The 17,205-nt window shown below is 39.3% G+C and overlaps 1 protein-coding gene across 1 annotated transcript in view; it reads left to right on the forward strand.

Moving 5' to 3' along the window:
• Positions 1 to 17,102, forward strand: part of LOC121366208 — a gene marked incomplete at its 3' end in the record, with an annotated part of 62,401 nt that extends 45,299 nt beyond the window's left edge. The window contains exons 14-17 of the mRNA XM_041490741.1: positions 12,957 to 13,073; positions 13,895 to 14,011; positions 14,907 to 15,047; positions 17,022 to 17,102. Coding sequence (XP_041346675.1) covers positions 12,957 to 13,073; positions 13,895 to 14,011; positions 14,907 to 15,047; positions 17,022 to 17,102 — 456 coding nt within the window. The remainder of the gene's footprint in view (positions 1 to 12,956; positions 13,074 to 13,894; positions 14,012 to 14,906; positions 15,048 to 17,021) is intronic.
• Between the last annotated feature and the right edge of the window lie 103 nt (positions 17,103 to 17,205).

Genomic DNA, 17,205 nt, shown 5'->3' on the forward strand with positions numbered 1-17,205 from the left:
TACAAGCTGTGGCTGTAAAGGTCACGGCTTATGAAACTACAACTCTGTGTTCAGTTTATTTACCTCCTCGAAACCATTTTAATTTTAATTCTAGAGATCTTCAAGATCTCATTAACCAGCTCCCTACTCCCTTTATTATTATTGGGAATTTTAATGGTCACCACACTTTGTTGGGATGTGAGGATGTAAATATTAGAGGTAAACAATTGGAAGACTTAATTCTCAAAAATGACTTGCTTTTATTCAATGATAAAAGTCATACATATTTTCATTCTGCAAGTGGTTCTTTCACTTCTATAGAGTTAACCCTTTGTAGTCCCTCACTTTTTCTTGATTTCTCCTGGAAAGTTGGTTCAGACACTTGTGTTATTGACCACTTTCCCATTATTTTGGAGAATGATGGACCTCCGTCACTTGAAAGGGTTCAGAGGTAGAAGTTAACGAAGGCAAATTGGGGTCACTGAGGAGACCAAATTTCTGGGGGTTTGACAGGAAGCTATCATTTGTGCCCGATCTTAAATAGGTTAAAAAGAAGGGCTTAAAGGCATACTGTCACGGATTTAAGGACCTTATTTCTCTCAAAATGGATAATAAATAAAAATTATATTAATTGTTGGAAACCAAATCTAGCTATCGCATCACCTTAACTAAACCATGATGGAGTGAAATCCATGTCAACCCTCTCGGAAATTTTAGTTTTTGAATTATGGACCATTGTCGTAATTCAATTATGTTTACAAAATACCATTAATAAATGGAGTATGGCGGTTATGAAGATGGTTGAATAAAGTACATTTAGGGACAAATCAAATAATTTTTGTTCAGGTAATATTTTGTTAGACCATTAAATATGTCAGTGGTCTGTGATAATATGCCTTTAAAAGCTCTCAATATTTTAAAAAATTGGTAATACTGAAAGATTATGGATGCATTGTGTATTGGTCGGCACGCTAGTTTTACTTGCAGATGCTAGATCCTATACACAACCAGGGACTTAGGCTTTGTCGTGGTGCATTTAGAACATCTCCTGTAGAGAGCTTGTATATTGATGCTCACGACCCTTGCTTGGGTGCTAGACGCGCAAAACTTTCTCTGCAGTATGCTACTAATATTAAATCTTTACCGAAACATCCAACACATGATGTGGTGTTTGACAGCAAATATATGAAGTTGTTTGATGCAAGGCCAAATGCTATTCGTACATTTGGTCTTCGCATTATTGTTGTTGTTGTTAAAGTTTTTAACATGCTCCTTTACCACGAAGGTTTCAAGCATGACCCCCCCGGGCTCGATCACTGGATGCCAGTAACCCAGTCCGGGGTGATAAAGTTAATTAGGACAATTTTGATCTTACAGCCAATTGGATATGGGACTTTAAATATTTTTAAATTTGTTTACGTCTTTTCCAATAATTTTACCTATAGAATCTATAATAAACTTTTTTTGGACGCCATTTTTAGACCGGGTTTTCTAAAAAGAAATACTTAATTTTAAAACATTTAACCCTTGATGTTTAGGTTTTTCCTTTTTTTTTTTAAGGAGGTTGGGCCTAGGCCCCAAAGAAATCTATCATAGATAGAGATATACCTCAACACCGATTCTATCGGGAACTTCAGCGTGGCCTAAGCCGGGGGAAAAACGCCCGGGGGCCGCGGACAGGCCCCCAGACTCACCTATCTCCCCCTACGGCCAAAACCGCCTACGCATAACGCCTAACCTATTTCTGGTGGCATGTCCCCCGCCCCCCGGCATCCCACCCCCCGCCGACCCAGCCGTCGTGCCCTCCTTTCTCAGTGTTGGTTGCTTAGGTAGTTGGGGTCACTAGGAGAGTGACCCTCAGGGGTTTTTGAAGAAGTTGCGTCCGGTCAGCCTGGCAGAGCGAAACGTATTTGGTCGATCCAGAAGTCCCGAGGCACCTCTCTGTAATCATGAGAAACACAACGTTATATCATTCAACAGACGCTGGCACCCTTTAATTTAGAACACTGGCTGGAGGAATATTGGTATATTACCAGGTACCATCCGTCAGCATAGGAGCAGCTTCCCGCCCTATCTAGTTCCTATTTCTTTTTATTTCCAAAAGACTTTAAAAACAAGAATAAAATAAATTAAAACATATTAAAAAGAGCACGCTAGTAACCTAACAATTTCTTAAAAAAAGCCAAATTAAAAATTATAGAGAATATATACAATATATTTGGTCGGCGTGGATGGAGGGGTGTTACTGCCAGATAACAAACCCCCCATTACCAGCCGGGAGTATATATACATTCAACACCATTCACCCACATTAATACAAATAAATATGCTTAATATATACAACATATCATTTCTAAAATAATCTTTAATTTTTATTTAAAAATATATAATTTTAAAAAATCCGGTACAATTTTTTAAAATATAGGCAAACCATTACTAAAGCACGCCAGGCACGGCTTGACACGTCAGGCGGAAGAGAGGTTGGCAGGGCGGACAATAACCTTCCAACTCCCAAGGGAGATGAGGTAATATCGGAGTAATACTGCCGCACCCACCAATTCAGATAGTATATATAATAGCCCCCAGGGGTCCCATCACCGCACCTTCTAACAATGCCTAGTGATGTCCAGCCTGGGGGGCCATTAATAGTTAATTTAAATATTTAAACCAGATTGATAAACAAAGGCGATCACCAACCTGTCCAACACCGCCTTATGTTCTTTAGTCGGGTTTAATAAATTATAGGCCGTATACTTTATATTATGTTTATTTAAATAATTAACTAGTTTAATTCTAATTTTTGTATGCTTGGTACATTCAATCAAAAAGTGATTAACATTATCTATAGTGTGACATACCAAGCAATTTGGAGATTTACTGGCTTTAATTTTAAATTTAGTATCATTTAATGCGGATGAGACACCCATCCGCAATCTAGCTAAAAATTTTGTGACTTTAACATTAAACGATGTTGGGCCGGGAGGGGCCGCCCTTGGTTTAATAAGAGAATGCCACAACCTGGTTCTGTGGTCCCACTCTGTCTGCCACAGTTTACCAAGCTGTGGCTCTACTATAGAGTTAATTTCATTAAAATTATGGGCCACTGGTACGGCGACCACAGGGTCCAGCAAACTCCTTTTTGCGTACCCATCGGCCATCTCATTGCCCGGTATTCCAACATGGGCCGGGACCCATTCCATGGTGAGCTCAACTCCTTCACCCACAATTTTATTATATACTTTATAAATTTTTAAGATTATCTCTGGTCTGACACTGTGGGCTCCTCCTATAGCCTGCAGGGCACTCAAACTATCTGAGAGAAGGACATATCTGGTAGGGCTGTTAACATTATAATAACGTTCCACCCATTTCAGAGAGTACAGTATGGCCATCAGTTCGGTTGTATAAACTGAAATATTGTCCGACAGCCTAGCCCTAATGGCAGTCGGAGTTTTAGATTTACAATTTTTGATTATAAAGGCCATTCCTGTTTTACCAGTGTCAGGGTCCTTCGACCCATCCGTATAAATCTGTATTACATCAGGGTAGAATTCCCCCAACACTAATTGAAGGATAATTTTCTTAAAGTTATTATCGTCGGTTTTAATAATTTCCTCTCTGATGTGATATTGAACTATTGGGACCGCGGTCAGCCATGGAGGGGTGGGGTTAATATCCATCCCAACCAACGGCAAGCCCACAATCCCAAAGTCATTAGCGAACTTGTTAAGATAAGAAACCACAGATATGTCCCTATCTACATTAACATTTACCGCTATAGGTTTAAGTAGGTTGACTGGAGAACCAGGCACCAGACTGCGAATTTTATTAATATATTTTAACCCTTGCCTGATCCTCCTTAAGGCCAAAGGCATAACCCCCAACTCAACCAGAGCACTGTCATATGGCGTACAGGTAGTACCCCCTACTATTATCTTGAGAGCCCTACCATATATGCCATCGAGTTTTCTAAGTTGAGTCTGGCTAGCACATCCAAAAGCCTGAGCTCCATACTGCAATCTGGACACAATAAATGCCTCGAAGATCATGAGCAGAGTTTTACGATCAGCGCCCCATGGAGTTCCAGATAGTACCCTCAATAAATTGAGGTATACCATACAGTTACTAGTTACCTCAGTAATGTGTTCCCCAAAACAGAGATTGTGGTCAAAGATCACTCCCAGGAATTTGACCGATTGCACTTGATCAATCATTATATCATTTAATTTTAGTTGTAATATAGCTTTAAACTGTCTTTGTTTATGGAAAATTATACATTTAGTTTTAGTCTTAGAAATGGTAACCCCCCAGGCTCTGGACCAAAGTGCTAAATGATTTACATCCACCTGGAGATCTTTTTTTAGGTCCTCATAATTATTAGCGATTCTCCAGAATGCAGTGTCGTCTGCAAACAGACCAACACTTAATTTAGAGTTAATACTTTCATTTTTTGTAATTAGCACCTCTGCCAAATCATTGATAAAAATTGCAAAAAGTGTAGGTGCTATTACCGAGCCTTGTGGTATACCATTTTCAAGTAATAAGATGGGTGAAAAATAACCGCTTACATTAACTGCAAATGTTCTCTGCATAAGAAATTTAGAAATAAAAGTGAACATTGCACCTTTGATACCCATCTTATAGATTTTCATCAATAATCCACGTCGCCAGACCATGTCATATGCCTTTTCTATATCAACAAACACTCCACCAACTTTGAGCCTCTTCCGCATGGCATCCTTAACCTCGGTTTGTAGGCGAACAATATGATCAGTGGTGGAGTGATGTTTTCTAAAACCACTCTGGAAAGCAGACAATAAACTATTTGCCTCCAGATAGTGGATAAGGCGATAATTAACCATAGATTCCATGGTCTTGCAGACACTGGATGTCAATGAAATTGGCCGGTAATTTGTAGGAAGGGAGCGCAAACACCTCTGCGTGTTTCCACTCCAATGGTAGGTACCCCTCCCTCCATATCTTATTAAATAATTCCAGGAACAAACCCAGCGTCTTGGTGGGCATATTTTTGAAAAACATATAACTAAAATTATCAGGGCCAGGGGCCGTGGCCTTTCGACCACCAAATGCGCTACGCAGTTCCTGTAATGTAAATGGTGCATTATATAAAGGGTCATCTTTCGGGGAGCAGGGTTCTTCAGGGATCGGACTGGATCGTTCTATTTTAATCTTCCTAATTTGAAAATCTTTACTATAATTAGTGGTAGCTGAATTATTTTTGAAAGTGGCACCCAACATATCTGCTTTATCTTGATTATTTTTACATTTATTATTATTTTTTAACAATATTTTATTATTAGAAGATTTCCCTTTCACCCTTTTGATCCTCGCCCACACCTCTCTAACCTTTGAGTTCCCATTAAGGGAAACACAAAACTGGGTCCATGAGGCACTTTTAGCTTTATTAATACTGAGTTTTAATCTATATTTAATATCTTTAAACTTTTTTATATTATCCTCAGTATTTTTCCTTTTTAAATCTTTTCTAGCTTTATTTCTCTGTCTCTTCAAGTTGGACAGATTATCATTCCACCAGGGGACTGGGTTAAACTGACTTTTATTAGTATGATACGGAATGGAACGTTTAGCAATATTCATAATATTTGTAATTAAATTTGTATTAAATTTATCTATATTATCATTTTTTATTCGCTCATGATCCAGTTTAGCACACAGGTGTCCAAATTGGGACCAGTCAGCTTTACCAAAATTCCATCTGGCTTTATATTTAGTATCATTAGTCCAAATATCAGGAATATTAAATGAAGTTAAAATAGGGAGGTGGTCACTACCCAGATCATCTAAGACCTCCCACCCACAACCAGCTGCCATATTGCCGGAGACCAAAGTGATATCAAGACAAGACCAGGTGTGGAATGTATCAGATAAATAAGTACTGCTACCATCGTTTAAACATACAAGGTCCAGTTTCTCGATAAATGAATCGACAATCCGGCCCTGCAAACTGGTAACTTTCGACCCCCATAATTTATTTTTAGTATTAAAATCTCCTAATATAATTAAATTTTTATAATAGTTACCAATTGGTGCCAATTTTTTTTTTAAATTTAACTTATTACCGGTAGCAGTAGGATGAACATAATAATTAAATAAATTAACATCCCCCAATTTAGCATGAATTGCCACTCCCACCACCTCGATACTTGTATGACCACTTTCGATCTTAATTTGTGAATGGGATATATTATTCTTAACATAGGTAGCAACTCCTCCCCTAGTTTTATTGTCATTCATAAAAAAGAGTCCAGTGTAACCGGGAATTTTATAATCAGTAAATAATTTAGTTCGTTTAATATCATCAGTAACATTTGAAATCCAGGACTCCTGAATGGCAATAACATCAATATTTTTATTTATTTCCAAATATTTTTTAAGCTCCGGTCCATTGGCCCTCAAGCCCCTGGCGTTCCATTGGAGTATAGCCAGGCCTTTTATGTCACCTTTACTATTATTTAATTTAATATTAATATTAGTATTAGTATTCCTATTACTATTATCATGTATAGGCATGATGGGGGGCGGGACAGTACTGATTAGTAAGATCAATTATAGATTAATCCACTTCAGCACTGTTTCCCACCTCCTCAACTATTAGATCCCTGGCTTTATACCATGAGATACTACGGTTCTCCATGGCATTGGAATTTACCTTGATAGCCAGGTGATCATTAAGTATGTTGCAGGCATCTCTGGACGCGACCACGATGTCACCCAGAGAGAATTTTTTAAATGGGGCTTTGGGTATTTCTCTTGTCAAGAAAATACCCGAGATTACCCTTACTAAATCAAGAGCATTTAATGGCTGCTCAAAAGCACCTTTACCCACCCCAGAGGCAACGCCGGCGTAGGTTTTAACAGTTTCAGGCTGAGTCGCTGTTCTAACACTAAACGACTCAGTCTTGTTAGTATTGCCTGCGCCAGCTGTCACGATGGGACGGTGAAGGTCACCGGCTTGTTTACCCACAGGTCTTACTGGGGGGGGGGGGGGGGGGCTCCCCCGGCTGTCAGGCGGGCCGCTCTTTTGTAATCGGGGCACTCCTTGTCGTGAGTGCAATGCTGCCCCCTACAGTTCGCGCACGAGACAGGTCTAGTGCACGGGCTGTCAGGCGTTCTCCGAGGGTGGGCGGCCCCACACCTAAAACACACCGGGTGCTCCCTTGTGGACCTGCATTTACGTTGGGCATGTCCCCACCTTTGACACCTGGCGCATTTTATCGGTTTGTTAAGATATGGATGAAGTGTGTGCTCCACCCCCCTGATTCGGATACTCCCCGTCCCGGGGGGGCGGGCAAAAAGAATATCTAGGTAGCCATTGTTCCATACCGTGATGTTGGTTATGGATAAACTGTCATTGGCTATTCTGACAGAGGAGAGCAGTGCACTGCCCTGAACTCCCCTCATGTCAGTTTTAATAATCCTACGAAGTGAGGATGGGGGGGGGGGGGGAGAGGGTTTGACTCTACCTTGCTGAGCCGACCCTCCTCTATTGACAGTCCTAAAGGGGACTTTTTTGGTTGTAGAGGTAGGGGGTGGACGAACTTGAGCCGTGCCCCCACCCTCCCTCGTTGGTTTAATATTTTTGTAGAAGTGGGGTATCTCTCCCACTCTCCCCTCCCGGGGGGCTGGGGCATCCGACCCCATGGGGGGGAAGTGATCTACCTCCATATCAACTGATTTAAAATGAATAGGTAAGCTAGTATTTACTTTAGTAGAGGCTAGCTCCACCCGCCTTTTGGCCCTAACACGTTTGGCCGCAGGGGGTGGGGAAGCCTTTTGTTTTAAAAGAAAATCCCCCACGGTGGGGGAATCTGCAATATTTGAATCAGAAGTGTTAGCAAACCGGCGTTTCCTTTTATTGTGGATGACCTCCTTGAACTCACCTACCATCGCACTCACAGCTTGAATTTCGGCAACCTCACCGTCCCAAATGGCATAGCCCTGAACGGCGCGGTGAGGTCCACTCTCGGTAGCCCCCGGAGCAGCAGCAACTAAAGTGCTGCTCTCCGAGCGCACACCGGGGATAGCCGAAGATCGCTTCGTGTTTTCCCGGCCACTGTTGGGGCCCGGGCTCGCCGGCACGGTGTGTACGTGCAGTTTTGCCGGTTCTTTCCAAAAAGGAATTGAAATCGGCTTCGCTGCTCGGCGCGCGGACGCAATCGTAGCCCCGCACCAGCGACTTTTCAACAAATTGAATCCCCGTTTCGATGCCTTTGAAACTGTCAACATAGACAGCGGCACCGGCCCGGGGACTAAAAGATTTATTGATACGGCCATGAATGGATTCAGCCAGAGCCAAGTTCTGGCTAGGGCCGGGTCCATAGGCCTCAATATAACTATTGCTAGTTACATTATCTGAAATATTATTTTCAACATCATCGGTCGGCGCGGCAGTACACTCTTTAAACACAACCGCCACCTCATCGACACAATCAGGGTGGGGCCTCAGACTCATGACTGACCCCAAGTAAAGAAAAGGGGCATTACCACTGGTTTGGATATAAGTTGCCCCGTTTGACAGTCTGGAGTAGAAAAATACCGTCTTTTTAAAGAACCCCCCAGGGGCCCTCATCTGCATTTCTCTTATAGTCTGTTGCAAAAATTCGAGCCCGTAGGGGGTGGGGTCTAAGTCTCCAAACATAACCCTCCTCAGGCCCGGGATATTTTGGATGTTATTTGTTGCCAAAAAGGTAGATTTTTTTTTACTTTCTACTGGGTCCTGTGTGGGTGGGTCGGGGGTCTCACTGAGAGCGTCGAAGGGGTTGCTGGTTGGAACGGCATACACAAATTTATTTTTCTTACCACTCTCTCCTTGTGTTGTAGTTGGAGTAATTTCCACTCCTCGCCGAGCAGCCGGAACTTTTCTTTTTCGTGGCTCCTCAACCCACCCGGGGGGTGGGGTCGGTGGTTTAGGAGTAGAGGGCTGCTCGGCTGATAGCGTCGGTGACTCCGAAGTTGGGGCACTTAGTTCGCCCTTTTCGACAACAAAGACAGAGTTATCATATTCTTTATTATCAATAGATTCTTCCAACCTCTCTTCTGTCACCCCCGAGCTGTTTGAGACATAACAAAATTCCGACCGGGTCGGACTGATAGGATTCTGAGGATTCTCAGACGGCTCTGAGATCCTACTCATCTCCAACTCACGGTCGAAACAAAGCTCGCGGGCTAAGTTACCTTCGGTGTCCGAAAACCCCTCCCCCGGCAGGTATTTTTCAACCGTTAAGGAGAGGCCACCATTCGGGAGTGGGGTGTCGCGCCTGGCACGCTTTGACGGTGTTGATGCTGACAATTCATAACGGCGGTTAATATTGGTGTCTCCCAGGGAGTCCCACGTCATGTGTTCAGCCCTCGCTATGTGGGAGACATCGGGTAATTCCGACTCCTCCGTCCTATCGAGGGAGGAGGTGCCGGTAACATTTAATTTGTCCACAACTAGCTGAACCGTGATAGCGTTAAGGCTCTTGTCTAATTTATCAATAAGTTTATCAACATCGTTGCGGTTTGCCATTTTTTAAAACAAATAATCACGCGTCTGGCCTTGAGTTGTATCTGGCAATACTCACCAAGGTCAAGCACATGTAAACAAAGCGAAAGAAAAGCCCCGGTAGCTATTATCGCAATTATAGACAATACAAAAAGGCACAACAGACTTACACTCTTGTATACACTTAAAGAATACTCCCGGTTGATAATAATAATTAATTAAAGTGTGTAAATACTAATTATATACCAATATGGTTACTTTCTTCTTGAACTTGTTTATACACCGCCATTCACGCCGACCGCCATATTGGTTTACCGAAACATCCAACACATGATGTGGTGTTTGACAGCAAATATATGAAGTTGTTTGATGCAAGGCCAAATGCTATTCGTACATTTGGTCTTCGCATTAAGCACTTTTTGTCGCTTTCCAAGATTGATTTAACTGACACTTTGGAACCTCCTTCATATTTTGTTTTACCACCTTGGTGTGTTACACCACCTAAAATTGTGTTTGATCTGGCGCTTCTGAAGAAAGATCGTACAGATGCTGTTGTTTATAAACAGTTTTTCATGGAAATTCAAGGCAAGTACCGTGATTACATCCCTGTGTATACAGATGGATCACTGGATGGGAATTCTGTGGCCTGTGCTACAGTTTTTTCCACCAGACACAATACTTTCCATGATACTGCCTGACTCGGCATCGAATTTTAGTGCTGAAGTTTGGGCAGTCATTAAAGCCTTGGAAGAAATAAAGGATTCTAGTGCATCCAAATTTATTATTTTTATTTACTCACTTTCGTGTCTTCAAGCTTTACGCAATATGAAGCTGGACCATCCCTTAATTGGGATGATGATACGAAAGTGTGTCTTTTTATCCATTGCCAATAAAGACATAATATTTTGTTGGGTGCCCAGCCATGTTGGCATCAGCTGCCAAGTCTGGTTTAGATTTGCCTCATGCCAGGGTTAGGTGTGCCTTATACTGATTTTAAATATAGTATTAATGAATTTATCTTTCGTCGTGGCAACATGATTGGGACGGGGCTGTTGCGAACAAGTTTCATACTGTCAAGCCAGTCTTGAGAGAGTGGCAGTCCTCCCATAGACAGTGCAGGAAGGATGAAATAGTCTTGTGTCGTGCTCGCATCGGTCATACATATTTGAACTATTCATCTATCTGAAAGAAAGACCCTCCACCTCAGTGTGAGCAGTGTTGGTGTACTCTGACGGTGCGCCACATTTTAAAGAAACTCGAAAAGATATATTTGGTCATAGACATGTGATGGAATCCTTTCGATTCCTCCCCTGCGCGTGCTGTAACTTCACCGTGGTGCAGGAGTGTAACATTCTCTTTGAGAATGGCCAATACAGCACAAATTGAAGTTTAGAGTAAAATTCAGTATCCGTAAAATTCTGTGATATTTGTATTTGTATTTATGCACAGTTCTTTACACTGTTTTTGTTTAAACCTTGAATTTTTATATTGATGTTGATCATCACTTTATTTGTTTGCATTACCATAGTTTGACACCCAATAGCTGATGTATTTTTCGTGCTGGGGTGTCGTTAAACATTCATTCATTCATTCATTCATTCCTTTCGATTCCATCCAGAATTAGTTTTACAATTTTTACGTGATACTGACTTTTACTCAAAATGTTAATTGTATATATCTGTGATATTTGTATTTTTTTCACAGTTGTTTACAAAAACAACACACACACACACACACACACACACACACACACACATATATATATATATATATATATATATATATATATGTATATGTGTGTGTGTGTGTGTGTGTGTGTGTGTGTGTGTGTGTGTGTGTGTGTGTTGTGTGTGTGTGTGTGTGTGTGTGTGCGTAAACTTAATTAGTAACAATATATATTCTTTAAAAAAGGTAGGGGAATGTAGGAACTGACAGCCAATTAAAGACATATCAAAAGGTATCACTGTCTAGGAATAGATGCACGATAATAAGGAAAGAATTTGGAAGAAATTTCAACCAACAGCTCATGTTGGCAGCAGATGTTATGGCTGCAAACGACCTTGAAACAAGATAGGATTGACATGTGAAAATTGAAAGTTCATGTCTTTTGATCAATAATGGATAATGACCCCACGATTCGTCATTTATTTGACGTGGCCGATTATGTCGAAATACACGTCTCCGATAATGTCCCAGACGTGATCGATGGGGGAAAGGTTAAGGCTCATTGTTGGCCATGGCATTCTGGTAACATTTTGCTGCTGAAGGTAGTCATTTACGATATGTGAATGGTGGGTCTCGAGCATTGTCATCTTGAAACACAAAACATCAACCAGTATGGCAGAACAAAGGACAACAATCGGTGCCAGTATGTTACCCTGGTAGTATGGACCAGTGACCCTACCTTGAACAGTATGGAGTGGTGATCTGTCAGTCATGTCGATGCAACCCCACATCATAACTGAACCACCACCAAATCTATCATGTGACCTGGGGTTGACAGTTGCTTGGCGTTCATATAGACGTCGCCAAGCGTGGCCACGGCAATCTAAGAAGTCCAGAATGAACCTGGATTGGTCATGAAACATAACACGAGACCATCGACGATTCCCCCAGTTTCGCCGCTGTGTACACCATTGGCGCTTTTTACCTTGTGATGATTTGTTACCGGTGGCACAACATGTGGTCGCCAAGCATGCAAATCAGCTGCATGTAGACACTTTCTAATAATCCGATCTGTCATTCGGACTCCAGTATCCTGGTGTAACTGTGCAGAGAGTTTAGTCGCTGCTTGAGCTCGTTTTATAGAACCTGGGTTCTGATTAATCGATCCTAGACTCACGTGGTTATCCTGGGATGCCCTGAACTGGGTCGATAATCAACATTTTGGTTCTGATTGTATCAGTTCCATAGTCTCCAGGTCACAGACGGTGAAACATTGAACATCACGCTGAATTCTACCAATTTGAAGCATGCCAATAGCCCGGAGGAGTTCTTCACGTCGTAGATGCCACATCACTAATTCAAAGACAAACCATTCATTACATCCCAAAAACAAAAGGTAATCGATTAACAGTAGTAATCACTCATACAGATTTATTGTCTGCTCTGTGAAGTGTCTGTGAAATGTTAAAATCACAAATGCCTTCCTACCCACGTTGCACGTGCACATTGTCGACTGTGTTTGGGTATTAGGTTGTGCAGCCATGAACGTTGTTTCCTAGGCAGTCATTTTTGAAAGCTGATCTCTGTTCCAATCATTGGTAATGATATTTGCATTTTGAATTGCCCTACTTTTTTAAGAGTATATAGCAAAACATGGCATTTAAAACTTTGGTAATGCACATTTACCATCTAACCATTATAACCATTATGTGTTGTGGAAAAACTATAATTGTGTGACATCATGCGAAGCAGTAACTTTTATCAATTAAATGTGAATCTCTTTTAGGTGATGTATGTGCCGACAATCAATATCGTTGTATGTCGAATGACCTGTGCCTTTCATGGGACTTCTACTGTGATCAGATCAACGATTGTGTGGATAAAAGTGACGAAACCATGTGCAGTATGTTTTCTTTGTGTGATCGTATATGTTATTGGTTTGGGTTTTGTAGGATAAACTATTCCTTGCTTCTATTTAGTAGGAGTCTCCTAGGTGTTTTTCCTCTTCAACGTCATGTATTAAATGTGGATATAACCAAATCTAGATATCAAATAATTTTAGTTTAAAAATGAATTGAAGTATTATTGATCAAACATTATTTTCTTTCTTTCTGGAACGGGGCGTAGACTGTTAGTAAGATACTCGCTTGATGTGCCATCAATTTAAATCGATCCCCTATTGGACTACTTCTTGTTCCAGCGAGTACTGTGCTGTCTCAGGGATGGTGAAACTAAAGGAACCCTCACTGCTAATCGAAAAGAGTATCCCCAGGGAAGACCAGAGGATTTACTCTCGTATTATTTCTGTGCTCCTTAGTTTGTCCAACCTCATATAACATAAATACGGGTTGAGTGTGTTGTTAGATAAAACAATTTGTTTTCTTTGTTTCACTTACTATAAACCTGAAGAATATGGAATATTACTAGACATCTAAATAACAAGTAATGTAATGAAGTGTGTTATATTTTAAATTATTAGGATTTGCCATTTGAAAGGTCAGTTAAATGTATTCTCTAACATGCATCTTTCACACTGAATATTAGTAATGCGGGAAACACGCATAACATTAAATGACTTTATATTATATTACTTCTATAATTATTATTGTTTTATTAATCAAAATATTTTTTTCCAAAACTTCAATTCAAGAGTATTTAATCTTATGTACTTTGTGCAGTAGGCTCAATGAATATATTAAAACATATAACTAAATTTTGTTGCAGTTCCGAGGCCGTGTGATAATGATGAATGGCGATGTTCTAACGATCAGTGCATTAACAGCTTAAAGGTGTGTAACCTCATTCCCGACTGCCGAGATGGCTCTGATGAGCTCAACTGTAGTAAGTAGTTTCATACTATATGGATTGCCATAGTTTGAAACCCAATAGACGTATATTTTTGTGCTGGGGTGTCGTTAAACAGTCATTCATTCATTCATTCATTCATTCATTCATTCATTCATTCATACTATTTAGCGGGAGATTCTGCATATTGAAAAATGCTAACATTTATATAAAACTTGTTATAAAATTCTAACACCACATCAACTAACATAACATTAAAAAATTACAATGTAAAATAGAAGCCAGTTTCTTTAAAAATTCCCATCATATTGTATAGCATAAATATCCTTTTTGGTTCAAGTTTGAAATCAAATACTCGAGATGTCAAATTAAACAATTGGGCATATTCCATTCATACTGTTATTCAGTATTCTCTGTACTTACTCTTGCTACAAGGTAGAACTGCACGTACAACTCAGTTTGTCTGTTCCAGCAGCTGCTTTCACCTGTGCATATAAAAAAGTTAATTTATGCTGTGTACAATTTGATTGTAATTTGTTAAAAAGTGTCAACATTGAGATTCATGCAGTTATATAAGGAAATGTGAAGGATTTTATAACAACGGATTGACATGTGTATTTAAAGTGCAATTAGGATATATTAAACTATATATATCATATATGCATAAAATATTTTTTAGACATGTTTAAAGTTGTAAAGAGACGTAAGTTTCTATAGAAATAGTTTAAAAAGGATAGAGACGCGCTGTATAACAAATATGATTATATCAATAACATTTCATTATCAGTAGGACAATAAGATAAATTGTTTGTTTTTTACATACATAATATTTAAGGGTTACAGATACCTGGAGCTGGATGTGGAGAACACGTTTCATAAGATGGCCATTATGTTGTATACTGTAGGTAATGGATTCACATATATTTTTTAGACAATTGTAAAGGATTTCGTTGTGCGGATGGCAGATGCATACCTTACAGCTGGCAGTGTGATGGAATCACAGATTGCCCAGGAGAGCAGAAACAAGATGAATTTAACCGTTTTTGTATATTTATCAAGTCAAGTAATACACGTAAGAATGCATTCCATATAATAAAGCTTTACGAAGATTTTTTGTAAATTTAAGCAACAAAAATGTAATAAATGATCAGGGCCCAGTGAAAAATGCACAGTCGAGTAGACACTTGGCCAAATAGTGGTTGTTTTCGTGAATCTCTATCTAGTGCTTCGTCTATAGGAGCACCACCACTCACGAGCAGGTCGTTTATTCGAGATGTTATGCCTACACCGATTCTATCCATTCAGAAATTTAGTATGAATTTGTAACTTTCCAGTGTTTCAGCTGATCTTTCATCTTTCTTTGGTTTTTATATTTTCTTTGTTTTTTCTCTCTAATTATATTTCTTATTAATTTTACGAACCATAAATTAATCTCACTAATATAAGGAACTAAGGAACGTTACATAGTTACGTATGTACAATTTATTAAGTGTCGTCTATGGGTATGGAAAAGTACTTGGGTTTTGTCAGAAATAATGGGGATTGCCGAGTGTTCTGCCAATCAGGATTAACAAGTAATTATGATTGGCCAATGACATATGCACGAGCTAAGGGGAGGGCCTGGTCAGGTGTGATTTACAATTTATGTCTGGGTTGGCTTCGAATTGTATAGGTGAGAATTTGTATTCTTGGGTTTTGTGTAATGTTTGTTTTCTTTCTGTGCCTGCTTGCAACAGAATCTAACTATATCTGTACTAGACATTATCTGAGTCTTATGTACTAGGATAAATATGGAAAAATAAGTAGTATTAATTGGCAATTGTTAATGGCATGTGTTAGGGAGTTAATTAGTTGACAGTAGGTAGAGGTAGTCGATTTTGAACAAACTTAAGGTATCAGTTAAAAGGATACTGATACTTTTTAATGGGGTGTATTAGTTGTTACTGGAGGTAATAACTTTTTGAACGACCTTAAGGTATCGATTAAAAGGGTACTGATATTGTTTTTATAGATGATGAAATTGACTACAATCGACACATGTCTTTAAAATAGTTGTATTTAGGAGCTATTAAATGAATGATGTAATACTTAATTGACATAGTATATTTACAGGTAATTAGAAAATATATTTATCTTATTAAATAATTTTATTTATATGTTATAAATTATACTGTAAATGGGGATGTAAATAAGCAGACTGTTAAAAGGACATTCCTGAGTTTGCTGCATTGTAAGATGTTTCCAACTAATAAAATATTTCTACGATTAAACTTACATATTAAATATATTAACTTGTTTAGAATATCAGTGTCTGTATATTCAATGTGTTTCTGGTCGTCTTAATATGTGTAAGAAGCCCAAACTGGAGTTTGTCTTCAAATAATTTCGTACGTACGAAAAAAACATATGTTAGGATATAAAATGAAATTTAACCTAGTACAAATATTAGAACGGTCAGAAACACATTTAATATACAGCCACTAATATTTTATGCAGAAAAATATATTTGATATGTAATTACAATCGTTAAAAGTCTCTGTTGGTCGTTAACATCTTTAAAATTGCAGCAAACTTGGGAATGTCCCTTTAACGCTTATTTTTGTTTTGGGTTGTTTTGTAGTCTCAATGCAAGTCGTTAAGCCCGATATATCAAAGCCATAAATTATGGTGATTATTGAGTCTACGGCCGAAAGGATTAACTGAACCTGGGTCAGTGTAAGCATAACTTTTGCAGTGGAGTATGCTTGCCGACAGAAATAACTTTAACTTGGTTACTTGTAGTCACAGGGTCCTAGAAGAGGTAAATGTGTTACATTTGGATCCGACACTTGATTTACGGTGTACTGCTAAGTTAACTACAAATTGGTAAAGCTTGATAAAAATTATACAGAACATAGAAAGAATAAAATGAAGCATTTATATTATTTGAGAATAACTGAACAGCTTCATAGTTTAAAAATAATAAATGCTATCATCTTGTCTCTGTCATTTGTAGATATACAGACAGTGCTTGTTTTCTAACTAAAATACTGTGTCTTGTTTCCAGCACCAGACACGGCGTGCCACTGGAAAGCACAGGGAGTGTATAACGCAATGCCTCGTTATCTCACTAGGATGGATGCCTGTGGTAGGTGTACTATAGTGTGGAATTTAGTTAATTTTCGTGTTGCTTTTGTTTGTTTTGTTTTATGATAAATCGTGCTTTAACTTATTGTAAGTTTATTAAATAA

Source organism: Gigantopelta aegis, unplaced genomic scaffold (assembly GCF_016097555.1).
Source record: "Gigantopelta aegis isolate Gae_Host unplaced genomic scaffold, Gae_host_genome ctg5005_pilon_pilon:::debris, whole genome shotgun sequence".
Lineage (NCBI taxonomy): Eukaryota > Metazoa > Mollusca > Gastropoda > Neomphalida > Peltospiridae > Gigantopelta > Gigantopelta aegis.